This window comes from Physcomitrium patens, chromosome 13, assembly GCF_059467195.1.
Source record: "Physcomitrium patens ecotype Gransden chromosome 13, ASM5946719v1, whole genome shotgun sequence".
Taxonomy (NCBI): domain Eukaryota; kingdom Viridiplantae; phylum Streptophyta; class Bryopsida; order Funariales; family Funariaceae; genus Physcomitrium; species Physcomitrium patens.
The window spans coordinates 4,861,020-4,882,974 of NC_143422.1; the positions used below are offsets into that span (position 1 = coordinate 4,861,020).

The 21,955-nt window shown below is 33.3% G+C and overlaps 2 protein-coding genes and 1 long non-coding RNA gene across 23 annotated transcripts; all 3 read left to right on the plus strand.

The window, feature by feature from the left end:
• Positions 1-6,114: 6,114 nt before the first annotated feature.
• On the plus strand, positions 6,115-8,308 carry LOC112290868 (uncharacterized). 4 transcript variants are annotated; one of them, XM_073538400.2, is made up of 5 exons: positions 6,115-6,172; positions 6,297-6,387; positions 6,652-6,920; positions 7,155-7,431; positions 7,810-8,308. In XM_073538400.2, exons 3-5 carry the CDS (start codon positions 6,676-6,678, stop codon positions 8,077-8,079), a joined length of 792 nt encoding a protein of 263 aa, XP_073394501.1. In that variant the 5' UTR covers positions 6,115-6,172; positions 6,297-6,387; positions 6,652-6,675; the 3' UTR covers positions 8,080-8,308. The 4 variants fall into 4 exon arrangements, with proteins under 4 accessions (XP_073394501.1, XP_090111348.1, XP_073394500.1 ...); XM_090255222.1 differs by having other exon boundaries at positions 6,297-6,379; positions 6,483-6,920; XM_073538399.2 differs by having other exon boundaries at positions 6,297-6,379.
• Positions 8,309-9,438: 1,130 nt separating this feature from the next.
• LOC112290661 (E3 ubiquitin-protein ligase SPL2) lies at positions 9,439-15,011 on the plus strand. Of its 18 annotated transcripts, none has more exons than XR_016505988.1 (10): positions 9,557-9,846; positions 10,574-10,938; positions 11,199-11,447; positions 12,068-12,172; positions 12,697-12,885; positions 13,183-13,307; positions 13,528-13,647; positions 13,837-13,899; positions 14,088-14,440; positions 14,662-15,011. XR_016505988.1 is itself a non-coding variant. In XM_090255224.1 (9 exons), the coding sequence occupies exons 2-9, from the start codon at positions 10,699-10,701 to the stop codon at positions 14,308-14,310; spliced, it is 1,482 nt and encodes a 493-aa protein (XP_090111350.1). In that variant the 5' UTR covers positions 9,439-9,558; positions 10,574-10,698; the 3' UTR covers positions 14,311-14,601. The 18 variants fall into 18 exon arrangements, 14 of the variants coding, with proteins under 14 accessions (XP_090111350.1, XP_090111356.1, XP_090111354.1 ...); XR_016505990.1 differs by lacking the exon at positions 12,068-12,172 and adding an exon at positions 11,900-11,974 and having other exon boundaries at positions 9,577-9,800; XR_012218793.1 differs by having other exon boundaries at positions 9,599-9,846; positions 11,196-11,447.
• A 500-nt stretch (positions 15,012-15,511) lies between these two features.
• LOC149987915 (uncharacterized) lies at positions 15,512-16,826 on the plus strand. The gene is made up of 3 exons (XR_016505991.1): positions 15,512-15,719; positions 16,161-16,418; positions 16,619-16,826. It is a non-coding gene; the product is annotated as an uncharacterized LOC149987915 (long non-coding RNA).
• The last annotated feature ends 5,129 nt before the right edge of the window (positions 16,827-21,955 follow it).

Sequence of the window (21,955 nt, forward strand, 5' to 3'; positions counted from 1 at the left end):
CAAATCAATCTTAAGGTAATTTAGAACCTTAATATTTACTAATTAAATCATTGATCTTACTTAAATTTTTACAAACCTTTCAATCTCTTAGTTGAAAATAAGCTTAATAAATTTAAAGATAATTTAATTTACAAAATGGAAGAAAAACATCATAATCTACTCGGGTATTAGCCGACTTCCATTTTTTAACTTGATGTTGATTTTCTAGTAGCAATAATTCTTAATTGAACCACTAACTCAATCTTAATTTTTGCATAAGTGTTAGAAGCCAAGTCAATTATTAGCTCCAATAAAAATTATTTTAATTTAATTGACAAATTATTGCAAATCTTAGATAACCTTACTGAGCCTAAAAATCCAATTTTCAAGACCTTAACCCATTTAAACTTCAATAACCTCTAATCCAACTATTTGATTTAGTTCAAATTCAGGACATATGTTGAGTACAACTATAATCACAACTTCACAAAATTCCACTTGTAGTTTTGTTATATAACTCATGAAATTGTTCAAATTATAAATCCTATTTTATTTTACAAAACTTAGAGTCATCCAAAACAACCTTGACTTTGCAAAGCTCTTCCGAAGTCATTATAAACTCAAATTTCTTAAATCTAATTTGTTAAGAAACTTCATAAAGTCTTTTCTCAAATTTCATTCTCCAATTTGCAAAAAAAACTTTGAAATTACTAAAAGTATGCAGTTTTGTGTCTCAAGGTTTGATTTTGCTCCAAGTTGACAACTAATCTTCTTTGAGTATCAATATTTGGTAATTTGAAGTAAGTTTTATTTTAATCTATATTTAACTCTATTTTAAATATATCCATATTAATTTCTTATCTTATTTACTATGATTTGGTTCATTTATGCCTTTACAATTTAAGTAGAAGTCTCTTCTATATAAAGACATCATTAAGATTAAATTTTTGACTACCTTTCAATTATTTATCATTATTTTTTTATTATATCTTTCTACTAAGCTCTTCTATAATAAAATATATATGTATATATATATATATATATATATATATATATATATATATATATAATTATATTATCACAAAATAATTTGACCAACTTTTTGGTAAAATTTTTAACATACTAACTATTTCTTAATATGTATAAAAGCAAAGCTACATATAACTTTAAAGAAACTTCTTTATTAAATGTTATTAAATTTATCTAATTTTATATATTTTTATCTATTTATATTATTTAGATAATATTTTGAATAAATATGGATATTTGCCACGTTATTATCTCTTTCAAAAAATAAATTCTTTGAAGAGCAATAATTACATGTTAAAGAAGTCTAAGATGCATTGAATTGTGCTTGCCACATATTTTCATCTTTGTTCTCTTTGAAGATAATTCATATATCTTCTAAGCCATTGATAGTATCTTATATCATCGCATAAAGACCACCTTAATATTTGATTACTGTTGAGGCCTTCATAACTACTTTCAAACAATATATTTGAAACTCAATCAAGAGTGGTTCCTATCTCTAATAATATCACCAAACATTAAGAGTCTCTTATAAAATTGTGATATCAAACATGTTGTATTTTGCTATCTATTCAAGAAAAAATATATCATTCTTGAGGATCTTCATTCCTATTATGTTCTTTTGAAAGTTATAACAATTATAATGTCTTGTTTAATAACTCTCCAAACAATAGTTTTTGAATTGAACATGCTTGTTGTTGATTTTCCATCTCTTTAGAAATATAAAAAGAAATTATAATCAAAGATAAAAAAATAGAATGTAATCTTCATTGAACTTCATGTCTTTTATAACAAAAAATTGTTTGATTTTTCATCTTAATTTTGATAGATGTTATTGATGAAAAACTTTGATCTTCTTTGCTATATTTGTAAGATTCTTAGATGGTTCCTATGTGTATTCATTAATATCATATGTACATTAATGAATAAGATATTATTATCTAAGTTGGCATTGCATTAAGTCTAAAACTATTTCTATCTCAAATTCTTGATTATTATCTACTTCTACAAAAAGTGGTGGCATTCATCTTTTTTTGGAATATTCATTATCTTACATGGCTTAAAAAGAGATACATGGAATACAAGATGGATCTTCATGGACTCTAGTAGATGTAATTAAAATGCAACTAGATTAATCTATTTATGAATAAAAAATTATCTAAATCTATAATAATTTAACTTATCACAATAGAAGCTAGTCTTGATATTATGATAAAGTAACATATCTTATTGTCAGTGTAGAATTGAGGTTGTTTCTTACAATAGATATTTATATTAATATTCTATTATTTTTAAACTTCATTTGATTATACGTTCATTATTATATATAGCTCTAATAAACAATTTGCCAAACCTTTTGTCATATGATTATCAACTTTTGAAAAGTCAAAAGTATGAAGTTGTAGAAAATAACCATAATAAACATAAAAGGTATAATTGTGCTTTACCTTTTAGAACATATAAGCATGTTTTAAAATATAATAGATTATTTTTTAATTCAAAATTAGAATTATTATAAAATTTAAAAGTACTATTTCTAATATTAAAAACAAAGAGATTAAAGAACATATTTGATTGAACTTGCTTAAGAAAAATTGAATCAATAGTCAATATTGATTTTATTGCTCAGAGATGAAAATTTTCTAGCTTCAACAAAATTATTCTTTGTCAATCAAAAGTTGTATTTTTTTTTCTTTTTATATAATATAAGAATGTTTAAAAAGAGTATGTAATCAATATGTAATCTTAAATAAAAATTTTAACAAAGATATGTTCTAATGGACTTAATTACAATTTAAACTACAAGTTGAAATAAAATACTTGGAGTATTTGTCATCTGTAAAAACAATCATTAGACTAAAAGCATCTTCTAGATAATAAATTCATTCTTGAAATAAATGAAGAATTTCAAAAAGTTATTTATTGTAGATCTTATAATTGATCTCTATTGTTAATAAAATTTTAAAATAAAAAGCAACAAAGTAGAATCTGTCATCTACTCTCATTTATAATAATATTATACCCAAAGCAAAATTTTCATAAAGAATGCCTTTGAGAAGTTGACATAATAGAAGATTGGTGCAAAACTAAAAGCTATCTTTAAAGCTTCTAATACTACTTCGTCTTTTTTACTCCGCTCAAATTGGTCTTTACAAGTCAAACATGTAAGAAGAATTGCAACTTGAAATTTTTTTTTTGATTAAGATCCAATAGTAATTGAAAAATATCAACAAACCTTGAACATTTCTAATTATTATTAAAATTTTCTAATCCATGATAATCTAGATCTTCTTAGGATCCATCATAAGGCCATAATTTGAAATGATGTATTCTAAAAATTCAACTTAAGTAGTGTAAAATATTTTTTTATTATTTTTTTATCTTGATATAAAATTATATATATTTTAATTTTTTTAATACATAAAAAACATGAAGTTTATATTCTTCCATGTTTTTAGAATAGATTAAAATTTTATTTAAATAAAATATTATAAATAATAAAATCATCCAATAATTTTTAAAATATATCATTTATTAGATGTTAAAAATTAGTTGGCACATTTGTGAGGCCAAAAGGGACAACATTATATTCAAAATGCCTATACTTGAATCAAAATAAAATCTTCCATTCGTCTTTTTTTTTTTATGCATACTAGATTTTATGATACTTGTAGATCTATTTTTTTATACATCTTGGCTTGATTCAATAGATTAAGAAGTCCAAATATCAAAGGTAGATAATACTTATTATTGATGGTAATCTTGCTAAGCCCTTGATAATCCAAATACATCTGCAATGATTTTTTTTTATTTTTTTTTCATAACAAAATAGGAGCTCCTATAGGAGATTTTTAATGGCATATGAATTTCTTGGTGAAGTTCTCTTTAATGTATTCCTTGAATTCAATCAACTCATTTTGTAATAAATTATAGATTTATCCAAATGGTAATTGAGCTCTATCTTGAAGGTCAATTGAGAAATTGTAGGGATGATGCTCAAGAAGAATTCTTCTATTTGTCCTTTCAAAATTATCTTAATAAAATTTATATTGGCTTGAAATGTAACTTGAAGCCTTTCTACTACTAGAAACACGTATTACACAAATACCATAAGGTGATTCTTCTTTTGTAGCATGCAAGAAAGCTCTTGCATCTACAAATAAGAATTTAGTTGTATTAGATTTAAGATTTTTTATTTAATTAAAAAAAATCTTAATTATACTTTAGAAAAAATTTATCTACAAGAAATATAATTTATTTGAAGATTATACTTTTTTAGCCATGATAAATCTAAAATGATTGGATTAGAGGGAGATCTAATGATATTAAAAATTACAAAGATAATATGACCATTAATTGCTTTTTTATATAAAAAAGATTTCATAGATAATATCTCCAAAAGCTAATTAACAATTATCTATGACTTGTACATGTATTGGTTTAGTTTTCTTTATTAAAAATATGCTATATCTTTTAACAAACTCTTCATTTTAACAAACAAATTGAAGCTCTTGAATCTAGCAAGGTAGATGTTTTGTGATATTTAGGTTCTAAATAAATATCTATTGTAAAACAAGAAGAGGATTTTGAGGGGAGAATAGGACTTATACTATGTATTGTACAACATTTGAACTACACAATCCCTATTGTAGGTGGATAAACTTGTTGTCCAACATATTGTCTTTTTTAACAACCATACTCCTCATTTTGTAGTTGTATTATTCTTTGGATAATATTCAAAAGTATGCTTAAATTTGCCATAATATAAGCATAATCCTTTTTAACAACAACAATTTTATTTTATTTTATTTTTTTTTTGAAATTTAATAAGAAGCTTAAAACATATTGTATCAATTTGCATGTCTTCTACTATCTAATGTATATATTGAGAAGGGATAGGATTTAGGGTTTAGGATTTAGGATTTTTTAATCAAAATATTTTAAAGTAAAATCTAAAATATTAGAATTTTTCCAATGCAATAACTTCAACAACTAATGCATCATATTATAACTTTATTTGGAATTTCTTCTAAATAGAGAAAGCAAAAATATTTGAAACAAACATTTGATGGCAAATAGCCAATTAATGCATTCAAAACAATAGTCTTAATTTTCTTAATGGTAAAACAATTTTAAATGCATTATTGATTAGATATTTTTTTAAACAATTTATCTTTGGAATTTATTCTTTTTAAAAGAATAAAATTAAGGAATGTTTTTAAGAGATTAAACATGTAGAATCTTAATATTGACTTAATAACTATATTTTCTTTCAAATATGCCATAGGTTCTATAATATGCAAAAGAATTTGCATGATATAGAACATAGTAACTATCATTTCTATAATAAGACAAAGAAAAATTTAAAATTCTTAAATAAAAAGAATTGTAAAGAATCCAAAATTAGAAAGACTCTCTTAAAGTCTTCTAATATTTTTAAATATAAAGTGATTTAATAACAAGACACTTATACCATGAGAAAAACCCTCTTTATCTTCTTCAGACCTATAGAATATAATTTCAAAGAACAACTCTAAGCAGAGCACAAGATTACTTAGTCCACTCTTGATGCTTTCAATTAATATTATATAGAAACATGCTCCATCTTCTCCCTATCCATACAACAAGCTATATTCTTGAATTGGCTTCTTAAAATTATGTTAAACTTTCTTTCACTTTTCCTCTGACCCTGATAAGATTTTATGCAATTAAATACAAGAGGGATTAGGTCAAAGTGAGACTCCCCTTAATAGAGCCTCACCATAGAAGCATCACACCCGCAACCACACCGACAACGCCCAATGTCCCCGTATCGAGGGCGGATCCAATGAATGGCCCAGACAATCCCGATGCAATGACTCCGGCAACCGAAGAATCTCGCCTGACGAGGAGCTCCACATCCTTCTTGCTAGCGACCCACAATCTAACTTCTGCCGAAATTTCCAACCATTTGTGGATTCGGGCGCAGGTGGCGATGGCGATGGCCTGGGGAGAGGGAGTGTGGATGCTTCGTGGCCAAGAATCATCGTGTGGAAAACCTTTCACGCAGTTAGGTGTAGCACTTGATAAAGCGTTGGGGACAAACCTTGCGTTTGGATGGTGGGCGGATGAGGACGCTCAACTCTTGAATGTGCTCGTCGACCGCATCGCATCGCCCATCCCAGTGGCTTCCAACTATGAAACCCGTCTTTTCTCGATGCGTGATTACTGTTTAAATTGCGGAAGCCTCCTCGAATGGTCGGTGCGAATGGGTTTTTTTTCTGACCCCGTGTAGCGCTTCGGTGCAGTTGAAATTTGAGTTGGAGCTGAGGAGGGGCTGCGGGTTTCTTCATTGCTGAGTTGGCTTCCACATTGCTTGCGCGATTTGCAGGTACAGAGGTATCTCATTGCGCTCTTGTGGTTGCGAAATTTGTTTTGTGTATGTAGTGTGGCTTACAATTCGGGAGTTGTCCACGACTTACTTGTCTGTGTAGTTACAGCGGAAGAGAGGGATTTCTTGGGCCTCTGGTAATGCGGTGAAAGAATTTAGCATCTCCTTGAAGTCATATGCAAGAAGAGTAAATTCACGCATTAAAGATTTCCACTTTAACGTTTGTCGAACACGCGGAATTTCTTGCATTCTCATCAAGCGTCCCTCACCAGGAACATCAATATCGCTTGAGTTCAATGGCTACAGGGGCCTTAATGTTTAAGGTCCCCACAACAGTACTGGCTCACGGGTCTGGGGTCTCAAAGCGTGCCTCCAGAGACTTGTTTGAGCGGGATTTTAGTTCAAACTTTGATGAAGGTTCAGGAGAGAGAGCTAGACATGGAGGGGTTAGAACTGGCAGGAAATGGGCTACATTAGTTGTTTCACGAGCGTCTTCGACGGCACCCGTGTCACCATCACCCACCATAGCAGAGGATTGCAAGTAAATCCACTTATCTCTTTCCTCAAATTTATTCTGTTATCCTTGGATACCTGCCAATTTCATGTGGACTACGGTTCTTTACGATTCTTAAACCTACAAACCTCGCTTTCAGGAACACGAACTATTCATCTTGACTAGGCTCTGTTTGACATCGTAATCGTAAGTGCGTGTCCGATCACGTTATCAAAATTTTGCCTCTCTCTGCTTGATTACTCACAGACATGACCTATGCAGAGAATGCAGTGTACTATTACGCACCACCAAAGGATGTGGGTTAGGCGTGTCGCGATACCCGGACTTTGTGTACAACGCAGAGGGAGGCGGGGGAAGAGGTAAGGCCGTGAAAATGGAGGACGGCCGTTGGTCTGTGAAATTCGATGCAGCAGAGGTCAACATTCCAGATGTGGGCTTCCGCACAACCACACTATTGGGAATCCCACTTCCTCCACCTATCAAAATCGAAATCGTCCCAGAGTTCCTGGAAGGCATTGTGGATCGCGACACTGGCAAGGTTAACGCCCCAGCTCTCTCTCTCATACACACACAGCTTTATTAGGATCTCGAAGTGTGAATGTGCAGCAGTTCGATCAGCTTCAGTTTCATCAATCTGCATCGAATCTGACAGTCAGAGGATAGTTTCCTACTCTTCTTCTGGCTTTCCTTCATTCCTTATTTTTTAACCCTTGGTTATTGTCAAGCTTCACTTCCATATGTTTCTTGATTTACGTTAAACCTCCATACATTCTTCTATGAACCGGTTCAGAACCTCGTGTTTAAAAGCATATGAATGGTGTTGGTTGTTTTATTTTGTTTTATTTTGTATTGTTTTGTTTTTTGTTTTCTGTTTTCTCTTCGAAGAGAACTTGATATTCATGGTGTGGTTGGACAGGTGGAACTCAACTTCCTGGCCAAGTTTTTCTTCTCAACTGGGCCTTTGTACCGCCCCTCGCCCCTGATTGTTGAGACATTGCTAACGACAGAGAAAGCACAGGGTGAACTCAGAGGAGGCACTGGGACTCGGCTGGATGCTGATGGAAACTGCCGGATGGTGGGAGTTGCTAGACTTGCCCCCATTGACGACCTTTTCATGGACACTTTCCTGATGATGCCCACCGATTGCTTGGCCGACATGGCAGCTAACATCACCTTCACCTCGTAGTGGTTTCATTGCCTCCGCTTCATGATCTCTGCTGCGATCATTAATATTCATTTCACTCTTGCAATCTGTACAGGTCCGGTCCATGTTCAGTGATAGAAACCAAGTGTGACTTCTATTTCAACCTTGTGATTGATCCTTGTAGATACTTGTCTGGATGGACGAATTGATGCTTAATTGACCTCCGAACGTCGGGGATTATCTCAAACAAATTTGATATTTTCAGGCTCAACGATGCACGACTTCCAACATGTGTATTTACCACTTCAACGCATTGATGCTCCTCTATAATTTCTGCACACTGGTACTACATCTCATTAAAATGTAACTCCAAAATCTTATACTACAGGCACTCTTTAATCATGCAGTGAATCTGCACACTAGTACCACATCTCATTAAAATATAACTCCAAAATCTTATACTACAGGCACTCTTTAATCATGCAGTGAATCAGAGCATTTAGTTCAAATAATGCAAGTTTTATGGTTTAAAGAGGAAGATTGTGTGCCTCCATCCAATGAGGTATAGTTATGGAATCTAAAACAACTTTTACTGATTCAAAATATCTCTCAAAGTTCTATGTATACAAATGATATTTTGATAATCTCAACTTTTTCATCTTATGCTTGTAATTTGTAAAGTTATTAATAGAAATCCATTATGAATTGTACCCAAAGATAAACTTACATGGAACCACTATTACACTTGCACCAGATTTCATCTTTCAAATCAAATTGTTCTAATCTCCAAAATAATTAACTTGCTAATCAAGCAAAACAAAAATATATCCCCATAAGTTGAATTACAATTTGTAGTAGTACAAAATACACACAAATGTGTTGAATAGACCAATGCTTTTACTAAATAGACCCACTCTTGATGAAGATTATGGTAATCATATTGAATGTGGTTAGTTTTTATTGGTTGCAGATCTAATAATGGACAAGTGAATCTAAAAATCTTTTTTTTTTTTCATAGTGGTCAAGATGGGTGGATCGACTTAGTAAAAATCTGGGTCTATTTAACATTCTCCTACAAATATTAAATGGCCCACATCACAACATTATTTAATTTCTATACACTACCTCCAAACCAATTCAGACAATACTGAGTACGAACAAATATAACTATTTGATTGTAATTAATGTTCGTAACTGTTCAAAGATAGCACATCTTCACGCTGATGTCATTTCATCCACATCTGAAATTTCGCAAAGATATTCATGGATTTGAACAGACTTTCTTCGTTTCAGCTCGAGAGGTCGGTGATAGGGCGAAATCTTAGGACACAATACAATCAGATGGATCCCGGAGACCGTCGATAACGAATCGGAACACGCCACGTGGACTCAGTGAGGCAGCCTGTATGAACTCCGAGTGGGGCTGACTCAGCTTTCGAGTAACATGGGCGTGCGTCGCGGCATCGCCTCTCCCATTCTCTTACACTTGACACAGCTTTTCCGTTGATTCACCTCAGTCTCGTATGCCTCACTTCTCTCTTTCGTCGTCTTCTTTCTATCCACTCTAAAATTTTCCAACTTGATGCAGAATTACCCCAGACTGAGTGTTTTTTTCTTTTTTTCTTTTTTGCTTTTTCGAGAGAGATACCGTTCCTTGAGGTGTTTGTTTCATGCTATTGGTGCATTTCTGAGTTGAGGTTTAGAGGTCATCCTTCCTGTGAATCCCTTGGCTTGTTCTCGATTGACTTCATTTCGCTGAGGAGGTCTGTGTTCGGATATTGTGACAATTCCATAGAGCAGGATAGCAATGTGAGTGAGAAAGTCCTTTCATTGAGTTTTTTGTGTGGTTCTTGTCCAATGGGATTAAGAGAGGTTTGTTTATCCCATGACATTTAGAATTTGTTAGAATGTGTTTCGTGGTGGTTTTAATTCAGAATCCGAAGCGTGTTGTGCTGTGGTGTGATTGTGTAATTGGGAAGTAATTCAGAAAGTTTTGTGTGCCGTGTGGGATTAAACCGTTGGGATTGCTTTATTTCTAACTTATAATCGGCGTTGAACCGGAACGAATGTCTTTGAGGACTCTTTGGAACCTTGTAAATTAGGGGAGCAGGGGGGGAGTTTAAGGGTTAGGGCTTGAAATTGTAGAGAATTTTGAACGATGGTATTGCATCTGATAATGCATCCGGCCTTATCGTGGGGAGATTTTGCCAACTTGTTGTCATGGAGGCGCTAAACTTCCCTTCATATATACCCCAAATTATAGCTTTTACAATCCCTGTTTTTCGGATTTATGTTGTGTAGGTGTTTAATTCACACTGTTCCGTGATGTTCAGTCTAATCTTGCTACGCTCACGTTGAAATGTGTTTGCCCAGCAGCTGAGCAAAGGCCAGTCTGCAAATTTTAATATACAAATAGCTCAAGATTCAAGAACTATCTTACATCATCCACGAATTTGCCTAACATTTGAGGTCTTGAATTTGTTTCATGCCGTCGTATGCTAACACGTTGTGTTCACCTTGTTCTCGTCTTTTGCAGGTCCTTGCTAGGTTTTCATAGTCATCGCAATGTCTGTCTAGGCATGGACTTGAGAATCGAGTGCTTCACGCAAAGTAATCAGACAGTGGAGTGAATTAACGGGACTGTCATCCAGGGTTTGTAGGATGGCAGGCCATGAGGATGAGCTCTGTGCAGCTCTCATGCGGCTCGCACTCGCTGGGGATGGTCTGGTTATGGGTGTCGGCATGACAGTGCTGGCCTTTCGTACATGGATCAAGTTTTGGTCGCACTCGAAGGCTTTGAAGGATATTAAAGACACTCCGGTGACACGCATTGCAGACCTACGTACTCTAGTGGAAGAGCCGGATGTTCAAGCTAAAGAAAAAATTAGAACCCCTGAGAAGGTAACCTTTGCGACTTCTTTTTGTGGAGTAACTCGATTAGCCAGTATGCATTTTGTTTTGCGGTAATCTATCGTTGTAGATCTACCGTATATTTTGCATTCGTTTTTATTTTTTGATACTCGTGATCCTAGTGCTTGTTGAAGTTGTTACATGTATATTTCCCGTTTATCTGAATGCAGTCGGTTGTTTAACACAGTAACTTTAATTGAATGTCTTCCCATTTACTGCTCAACTCATAGAATGTTGGTTTGTTTTAGCAGATTAGCCCTCCTCATCAAGACATAGAAGTGTTTGCAACAAGAAGCAAAGTGAAAATGCCCTCCAGGCCTTGGATGGTAGAAAGGCTACCTATACCATCTCTCGAGACAAAGCAGGAGAAGCTGGTAATTGTGAGAGGTAGAGTACAGACCAAAGCTTTTGTCGAATCTGAAGGTGATCAAAGAGATGCTGAGGCTCTCATACCTCTTAATGTACCCGAGAAAGCCGTTTTTGTCGAGAGAACTCAAACGGTATGTTGTGATTTCCAGAAAGCCCTGTTTGTCTTATGTCTTTCTTATTTGCTTTGAATGTAAATTGATAGCTGTAATACTGTAGTTGAGTATTGTATCATGAATGATGACACCGCCAGACGTCCTCTGCAGCGGCTTTATGGAATCTGATAGCTAGCACAAATCGATGCATCTTTGGTCATTTGTGATGCGTGCTATAATGTGGTTAGAAACGTCCATCGTGGATTAGATATTCTATCATGCTTCGAATATGTTGTGTAGATGTTAGTGCTGCTGTGGGCATAAACTAGGCTCATTTTTTTCGTCTGTGATTGTTGAATTCATGTATGTAGATTGCTTTAGAATTGATCTTATATGAGAGAATGATCCATCTCACTAATCTTCGGTCTAGGTATTTCAGTACATAATTAGACAGGTTGTAATTCAGGGTTGTCTTTCTTGCTATGGCACAGTATGTGCTCACTGAGATGAGCAACTTTTTGGGATGGATAACACAAAAAGACCTGGTCAAATTTACTCGTCAAGTGGTACTCCCTCTACCTTTAATCTTCCTCTACTTTCTTTCTCTAACTATGATACTTTTTCGCATTGCTGCGATTCCAATTTGTGATGGTTCCCAGTGTTTGTACAATCAATGGAGAGGCATTCTTAGGCTGGGCTCTTATACGCGAGCCCTTTTGGGATCGGATTCTCTCAAAGATCAAGTTTTGTTATCAAGGCGCAAGGTAATTATTTTTGGTTTACTACAGTGGGTCCCCTTGGACGATTGCATCTCTGAAATACCAAATGCGCATGTCGCCATAGGTTTTAAATGTTTAAATACGAATACTTTTGGAGGTTTTATACTTTTGACTTATTATTTTCTGAACTTTTGGCTGATTAGAGCATATTTACATATTTATGCTGGTGGAATGTTTCGGACCTCAAATATGCTTGAGGTTATTGATGAGCAGTTGATGTCTGCGTTTAGATATATTCGCGAATGAATTAAGAGTTTATTTCTCAAACCACTATTAAGAGTTATCTGTTTGTGTGTTTTAAATTTCTAATAAACAAGATTATAATTTTTTTGTAAGTATGGATAAATGAATTAAACACATATATTAATAAATCATTGAATTGAGATTTGCTTGGCTTGGACCGTCAAAAGAATGCCTATATGTCGGATGATTTGTAGAAGTTCCAGTTGAACGAATAGATTCTCAACGTGTTGCACAATCGTTTCTGTATGTCGTTTCGATGAGAACAGGTGCCCTTTGTTTTGGCTGAGACTGAGGCTCATTGGAGTTTCCGACCTAGCGACATGGCGGTTTATGTACATATTAACCTGGACGAATCACAACATCCCATACCACTTGTCACAGTTCATCACCAGTTGCATCCAGTACCGGCCTCATCTTACACGCTTTTTCAAGCTATGTTTGGGCGTCGCTACCCGGTCAGTTTCTGGCTGTAATTAATAGTTTAAAATCTAGATATTTTGGTTCTTAATGTAATTAACTAACATAATGAGATTATAACCAAATATACAGTTAAACTCTATCTATCATTGCATGCTGCTTTGAATTTTCTTTGACTGGCTTGACCAGGCACTAAGCTCTGGTAGTTGATGGTTTAAATTTCTTGCCTGATGGATCTTAATCGGCACAGTTGCATGTAAGCTTTAATCACGATGTCTTATTATTAGAAAAATCTGTTACGTTACCTTTGTTCTTGCTACGTTGTGATATGCTAGGTTGGCCTCTTGGACGAGGAGAAGATTTTACCACTTGGCGCAGAAATTACTGCGGTTGGTGTATTGCATACTGCTCCAGACGGAACTCCAGTTGTCAAGTCTTCGAAACGTTTGCCTATATTTCTGTATGTCCTTCCAAAATTCAAGAATACTCTTCTTGTTTTTTATTACTTACTTTAAAGGGTCTCCACGTTCATGTGTGAATATGTCATTCGTTTTTTTGGTTTCCGTCTTTCGTATTGCATAGTAGGCATCTCCTTGATTAGTCAAATGTTAGGTTTGTGATGGTAGTGATGCTGTAACTAGGTCTTCTTGCTTTGACCAATGAAGTGCTGGGTGATGCAGGACGGAATTCACTAGAGAGCAGCTGCTTGTAGAGTTAGCGAGCAGTACCAAAGTATTGTTCTGGATGGGTGTAGCAGTCAGCACCGTAGCAGCTGGTGTTCTCGGTTATTCTTTAGTGAAGTACGTTACTATACCTAGATGGTCCTGTTGTCTGGCCCCTTTTGTTCCAAGGACAAGGAGTGCCAAGGAGATAAATTAGATTCTTGATCAAGGTCATGTTCCCACTTGCCAGTATTTGCTTGTCAGGGTTTTTTGCACTTTTATAATTTTTAGGTCTAAATCAAAGTCCTGATCTTTGGAGTTATGCAGAAATTGGACGAGATGGAAGCAAAGGCAACAGCAAAGGCAAAGCCAGAACAACTCTGAGAATAGGTAATTTGTCAGCTTATATGCACTCCAACCCAATCAATCTTGTATTCTGCCTTTCTCGGAAGCTAAGTTTGTTTCGACCAAACGCTGTAATCCAATTCTATGAACATAATTTTTTAAGCCAAATCAATCTCTATTCCAAGTTTACTATCTGTATTAGTTGCTAATGTTTATTTGGATTACACTAACAGGCAGAACAGTACCATAGAGGATGAGGCTGAGAATTTCGAAGACATCCCAGATGGCGAGCTCTGTGTTGTGTGTCTTTTGCGGAGGCGACGGGCTGCTTTTATTTACTGTGGTCATCGCGTTTGTTGTATGGGGTGTGCCGAAAGGGTTGAGCATGGGGCTAATCCTCGCTGTCCAGTCTGTCGGCAGTCAGTTACTGGCATTGTTCGAGTGTACGATTCCTGAGATTACAGCATTTTCCTTCCTCATTTGCGACCTTACTTGCATGAGTTGTACTCTTCCCCACTACATATTTGATGCAGCTGCGAGCTCCTGGAACAACGGCTTTAATTGCCCTACTAAATCTGTAGCTAAGGTACCCGGGTCGGGATCTGGTAGTGAAGTCGATGATTTTGTGTATTGCTAATGTGCATAGCATTAGTGACTATAGATTAGTTAATGTATGTGTCGTTCTTCAGTTGTCCACGATCTGTAATCTAGACTTATAGCCGCTTTAAAGGGCGCTATTGTTTTAGACATGGGCATCATGTGTTGCTGTGTTCACCTTGTTGATTTCCCTTGTGTCATTTTTTTTAGGTCTCGGATGAAGAATGACGACAAAACCTGGTGACTTTTAGGATGTCACTTTCAAAGTTTGAAGTGGAAGAACTTTGTCAAATGAACATTGTTGTTCTAGAGGAAATCGGTGATTATTTAGAGATTAGCAAAAGGATTATGTTTTGCCAACATTATGATTATGTTGCTGTGAAATTCTGCGTTTGCAGAGAATTATAATTTCGCAGCAACATAAACCATAGTATGCACATTGAGACAAAAACCTTCAGAAAGTGGTTGTGGGTTTGAATCCATACGTCAACAAGACAATTAGTACTAAATTAATGTTATTAATTGCTCTATGTATGAAGTATTTGTGCTCATTTCACTCATCACCCTCCACTACTAAAATAACAAGACGTACTAAAATCAATTAATTTACACAAGTTCTTGATTTAAATAAACATCTACCACAAGCATTTTTACTCAGTAAATGTACAAATCCACAAGTAGGGGCAATTCCTTGGTGGCCAAACAACAATATGATCAAGAGCCATTCATTTCTAATTTAACTTGCAAATTGCAAGATGGGTAACATTCTCTACCATCCAGTTATGCCAGAAGACAAAAAACATTTAGTTCTTCTTTTCGATTTTTTTGAATGATTGTCTGGCGTGTATTGTAGCTGGCTATATCTTGGAGACCGATGTACTATGAATGTTGCTCAATTCCTGCATCGTTGTAACGATCGTCATGACATCCACTAATATTGCTGCGAAATCTTGCGTTTGCAGTGAAGAATCGCAGCTTAAGCAGGTAGGGATGCACATCTGGAAGCTGTTTTACCACTGTCAACCCCATTGAGAATAGTTTTTGGCGCACAGCATTGAGAACGACTGTTGCAGCGTTGTGTGTTCTTTTCTGTGAATACTGTGAAGGTGAGATTTTTCATTTGGTGGCAGAATAGAAAACTCCTGCATGAAGCTCTGGTGTCCGTGTGTCACATTTTGACACGTCGTTGAGGTGGTCGACCATGTCGCTACCTCGAGTTTACTTGCGTGAGCTGCCCAACTCGCTGTTATGGTCCTTCGAGTTTCAAGGTATGGCTTTCTATTGTTTCCTGCCCATAGCCTGGAAATCTGACGTTTTAGTGCCACCTGCTCGCCGCCGACTCTACAGATGGCTGCCTCAACTTCTAGTGCGAGACTTGCGATCTTTGTTTCTATAGTTGATTGATTTCTACAGTTCAGTGATAAATGAAACTCGGTTTTATCCATCTGCCCCATCTTAGCAGCTTCTCTCCAATGGCCGGATGGTGTCATTGCGGCTCCATTCTGCTCGAGTTTCACGGCTTGGAGAATCGTCTATCGCAAACATAGAATCTGACATTGCCCTGAAACTCTTGATGTTGTTTCAAAGTACTCGTAATCCCCAGATCTCTGGGTGGAAGCAAACTCTTTCAGGAACTCTAGACGCTATTGGAAGTGAGGAGAGGACTCGATGCACTTGAAATTGTGTTCTTGATTCAAATTTAATTGCAGAACACTTTACGTTATTTTGTGAGCTCGGGAGTTTCGTGAGCTCAACATGGAACTCAATCCTGCCCTGAGACGGAACCATTGGAGTCAGCCCCATCACGCCAACGCACCCATACGGATCCCCATCCAAGCTCCAGCGCCGACATAATTTGATCCAATCTGCACCTCCTTTTGCTCAGTTGAGTCAAGCACAGATAATCCTCAGACGAATCCCCGAACTAGAACTCGATTCAACCATTTGTTACGATTAAATTGGTCCAGGTGGGGATCGTACCAGTACATCTTCCATAAATCGACTGCAATATCGTGCATGAAATGTTGAAGCATTCGACAGCTTCTGTAACTGCCAAGATTCATGGATGACTAGTGTCTGTGCCCTAGTTCTCAAAACTGAGCACACAGGGTATTGCCGGCGATCGTCCATAAAACAATCTCACCATCTGTCTCACAATTTTTTGCAGCTCATCACAAGAAAAGCTCATGGTTGAGTACTCATGGCGATGAGCTCAGTTGCTGAAGGTAAAAAAGAAAACATAACCTTTGTGTCTCAATCTCTGATAATGGTTTTATCTTTTTCATATTGCATAAAAAACTTTGAATTCATGGATGTGTAAGTATATATCTATCTATCTATCTATCTATCTATATATGAACATATTCATTTATCCACGTTCCACTCTCAATAATGGTGGATGTACCCACCTTTCAATTGAAAGGTACACAATTGTCGTCTTATCCAAACACACACACATACACACACATGGTTGAATCGGCAATCAGTTCTTCCAATTTTCAACGTCACCAGTGCAGCTCCTTTGCAAAAAAAACAACACCGATGTCACTACTAGCGGTCTCTTCGCCACTGAAGCATTCCATACTCTTCAACAATAGTATTTTTGTTTCATGATCCGCTCAGTTGACAAAAGCATGATAGGATAGAATCGGTGTCTAGATGTCGGCATCGGTGTAACCTCATCCATCAAGCAAACCAAACGCATTTGAGAGTCTGTATCTCTAGAAAATTTTCAAGCATTGGAAATGGACAATGAGTGAGCCAAACTCTTGGGCTCCACCTCAGCACCACGATCTAACTTATGATTTTGTGGGTTCAGGGTTTAGGGTTGCTCAATGGCAAATCTATTGTGTGATAATGAGCTGTGGCATCGTCTTGTTAAATCAACCGTCACTCTGTAGACGTGGAAGATGTTGCTCATCGCAATTAGGCAGAGGCTCTTGAACAATGGAACAATAGTTTAGGATCCAAATGACAAGTGTCAGATTTTGTTTTCTTAAAACTTGATGAACTTTTTTCTGCATAAGTTGAGATTAGTTTTTGTTGTGAAGAGAACCATTCTTTTTGTTCGCAAATTGTCACCAAACTTATGGCATATGCTAGAAGAATGATATATTTTTAATATCCTTCAACCCAAAATATGTGAATGAGGAGTTCCAATTTCTTCAACGTTACAAACACATGCCTTTTAAAGATGGGATGACTTGTGTATGTATTGTTAATTGTTTTCCTGTGTTTCTCTGAAATTGTATGCAGGTATATAATGGTAATTTGCACATGAACATATAAACTGAATTACAAAAACTCTCACATAATCAGGAATATCAATGGATGTCAAGCAATATTATTTCACACTAAAATATTCCATCACATCCCCCCACACATACATACATACACACACATATATATACAAAAAAATGGCTAAATTATATTTTTCATTTAAAAAAGTACTACAAAAAAATATATCATTTTTGTGGACAAAAGAATAATGCCAATGAAAAATTTATGATGGTTCAAAATGGGAGAAGCACATAGAAATGTACCATAACTTTGGGGAATGACAGTGGGCATTGTTCTACTGAGCTCTCATAAGAAAGTACTAGAGAAGGCAATAACAGAGGAACTAGAAAGGGAGTACAGTTGCCTTGTGGAGTTTGTTTGAATTCAATGGGCCCTGCTCTATCCAATGCCATTCCTTTACTATTTTTATTGCTTTCATTAGTATATGCAAACATACAAATATAAATGTGTATGTTTATCCCTAATGTGATAGATACATGGTAAGTTTATCCTTAAGCTTCTTGAACTACATCTATATACTTTTATTTGTAATGGTTGGTTGAAGACAAGGACTTAAAGAGTTTGTTGTGATTCTAATAATCTTTTTGTGAACTTGGGAATGTTTGTGAGGCAACTTTTTTATAACATGTTTATAAATATTAATTCATTTAATAAGACAATAGTTTTTTGAGTCTTTTTGGAAATTGATTTTGTTGATTTGCAGCAGTGATTATATTTTAAATAAATGAGACATTATTTTATATGTATTAGTAAAAAATATAATAATTAAAAATATTAATTATCAAATTTTTTTTTACATAGTTTGTAAATAAATCCATGTTTGTTTCTTTGTACAAAATTCTAGAGATTCTAATTTTCATAAAACTGACATAAATAAATAAATAAACAATTTTATACTTTTAGGTATTATTTTAAAAAAAACATCTTTTTAAAAATCTTTGTGGTTTTCTTTTAATCCTAAAACCTATGATATAAAAAATAAAGAAATAAAATATATTCAAAGTCATTAAAAAAATTAAAAAATAGATGTAGAATTAAGAAAAGTATTAAGAAAAGTAAATTAGGCCTTACTCTTGCTTCTATATATATGTCATGGACATACTTATAAATTCCAATAATTATTTTAATAATATGAGTAAGTAAAATTAGATAAACGTAAATAAATTTAATTATATCTTATAGAGTATAGATGTGGCTTTGTTTTTATACATGTCTATAGATGATTGATAGGTTAAAAACTTGATCAACAAGTTGGCCATGTGTTGCATATGTTGGCCACTTGTAGTACAAGTTGAATATGTAGTATACATGTAAGAAACTTGCTTTGGAAATTAGACACATGTTCTGTAAGTTAGATACATGTTTGATATTTTATAGAACATCATAATGTAGCTTCTAATTAGATAGTATATATAGATGCAAGAGTGAGGCCTTTCTCACTCTTGTTAATTCTTTTCTTGCTTCTAGTCTAGTTTAAAGAGTCTTTATTTTTCTAGTCATTTATAAAAACCATTATAATTTTTTTTAAAAAAACATATTTTTACTTATTTATTTTTTGTTATATTTTTTTAAAAAATAATTTATTTATTTATTTACATTCTTTAAGTGGTTATATTTGAAAAATTTATAAGAATATATGCATAATATTAGAGCTTAGTCTTTTCTTAATTAAAAATAGATTACTTTTTTTTATAAGACATAAGCATATTAGAAGTTATAGATTATCTACTTTCAAATTAATATTATTCTTAGAATATATTTTTTGTTCTTAAGTCTTTTTTTCTACTTGACTTAAGCAATATTAGGCATTTTTTTTATTATGCTATTATAATAGAGCTTGTTAAAATAAAGAATATAGTGGCATAAAAACAAGTGCAAATGAGAGAATTAATGCTTGTAATGCATCAATCCAATCTACTACAAAAAAAAACAATAAGATTGGAAAAAATTAAAGATATTGAAATGATTGGAGCTACTTCAATATCTACACCAAATCATATTACTATTTTTATGGTGGAACATTATTTAAGCACTAAAAAATCAAAAATTACCTTACTTAAGAAGTTTGATAGTATAAGAATAAAGTTTTAAGGATTCATCAATCAAGTATAATTGGTGATTGAACTTCAATCTTAAAGCTATTTTGTTCTAAAATTACAAGTCAAGTTTATTAGAATATTACTTCAAATTCTGCTTTATCATGATTTTTATTATTTTTTAAATAATATAATTTAATATAAGATAATTTAAAGGTTTTTTTAGCTGAGTTTTGATCTATGTATAAAAAATATGATATAATTCATATTACAATTAATAAGATTTGTATTTTTTAAGAAGATAATCAATCAATAATATTATATATTTTATAATTTTAATAACTTGCAACGAATATTAAGTGAAATGATGTTACATACATTAGACAATTTTCTAAAAAGCATAATATGAGGTAAAGAAATTGAAGCTAAAATTACTTGATCTTCAAATATTGAGTCAAGCAATTAATTTTGCTGAGAAGTGTGACAATTAATTTTTTAGATTTCAATTTGAAAGTTGTAAAAGCAGGTGTTTAAGTTTTTACAATTTAATGGCAATACCAATGTCTTCTTAATATATATATTTAGAAGTAGAAAACATGGAAATTGATACAATATGTTTTAATTTTTTATTAAGCAAAAAAAACATGTCATCATTAAGATAATATAATATCCCTATTGCTTTGCTAAAAATTATATCAAGATTACAATATACAACTTGTAGTTGATTCTTAAAAATCAATCTCTAAGTTTGATTGTTAGACTTAATCAAAAATACTATTTATAAAAGCACAAAGTATCCAAGAATATTAAAAAATAGATAAAAAATAATACAAATATTTTCATTGAGGTGTTGCCTTGTATCCCACTTAGAGAAGGGCTTACATAATGTTTTGCTACTTATTGTAAGAATATTTTAACTTATACAATAAGATTGCTTTGTCATTTTTAGATATAATAAGAAATACATATATAACAATCTCTACCTTATTTTATATTCTATACAAATAAAGCAACTATAAGTTTTTAATACACATAAACAACATCTAAAATTTAAAAATTTTAAGCAATGCTTAAATTTTTTATAATTACTAATTTTATCAATATATTAATAGTATTTTTTTTATGTTGATCTTCTTCAAGCAAAGTCATCATTCATTCAATGCTTTTCTAATGAAGTGATACTTAATATTGATGTGCTTTGTTTTAATATGCTACATTTGATTTTGGCCAAATATATATCATTTTAATTATCATAATATAGTAATATATCAATATATTATATTAGACATAAAAGTCCTTTCAATTTTTGATGTAAGATACTAAGCTAAGGACAATTTAAAGTGAGCACCTAAAGGTGTACTCACTTGTTTCATATTTTCCACGCTAAAATATACAAGTATTTTTTCTAAGTACAATCTTTGAGACATCCATAATTATCTTTGTCTACTATCTCTACTAATATATATGCACAAAATCTTCATAGAAGAATCAAAGTCCTTTATATCAAACATTCTATTCAATATATGTCATGTTTTTAGCATCAATGAATATATCATCCACATACATCATCAAAATGAGATATCCAAATATTTTATTATTCTACACCTATATAAATAATACACAAAAATCATACTCACTCTTGATAAAATTATACCAGTTCATCAAAGTTTCAAAGAACATGTATCATTGTCTTGGATTCTACTTCAATCCATGTAGAAACTTCTTTGTTTTGCACACCATGTTTTCTTCACTCAATACTTGAAAGTCTTTCAATTACTACATATAGATCTTTTTATATAATTTGTCATACAAAAAAGTAGTGTTTACATCTATTTGCTCCAATTCTACATCAAATTTTGCTTTAATAGTCAAGAACACACAAATAAAATTAATCTTTATTAGTGGTGAAAAAATCTTGTTGGAGTCAATTCATGGCTTTTGTGAGTAATTCTTAGCTATAAATTTGGCTTTGTAGCAATTACTACTAATTTCTTATGACCTTTCTTTTTTTCTTAAATACCTCTCTATATCTAATTGTCTTATTATCTTTAGGCAGTTACACCAATTATTTCAAAGAGATTCCATCTCTATCTCTAAGACAACTTGCCATTCTTTTTCTTATGGATCTTAAAAAATCTCTTTGTAGTAAGTTGGCTTATCATTTTCTA

Bases quoted from the DNA above. Each gene is read 5' to 3' on its own strand.
- LOC112290868 (XM_024537666.3), top strand. From the start codon at position 6,676: ATGGCTACAGGGGCCTTAATGTTTAAGGTCCCCACAACAGTACTGGCT. The intron at 6,921-7,154 runs GTAAATCCACTT...TGACCTATGCAG, and splicing joins ACCATAGCAGAGGATTGCAA to AGAATGCAGTGTACTATTAC. The intron at 7,432-7,809 runs GTTAACGCCCCA...GTGGTTGGACAG, and splicing joins TGGATCGCGACACTGGCAAG to GTGGAACTCAACTTCCTGGC.
- LOC112290661 (XM_090255224.1), top strand. From the start codon at position 10,699: ATGGCAGGCCATGAGGATGAGCTCTGTGCAGCTCTCATGCGGCTCGCA. The intron at 11,448-11,899 runs GTATGTTGTGAT...GCTATGGCACAG, and splicing joins TTGTCGAGAGAACTCAAACG to TATGTGCTCACTGAGATGAG. The intron at 12,173-12,696 runs GTAATTATTTTT...CGATGAGAACAG, and splicing joins TTTTGTTATCAAGGCGCAAG to GTGCCCTTTGTTTTGGCTGA.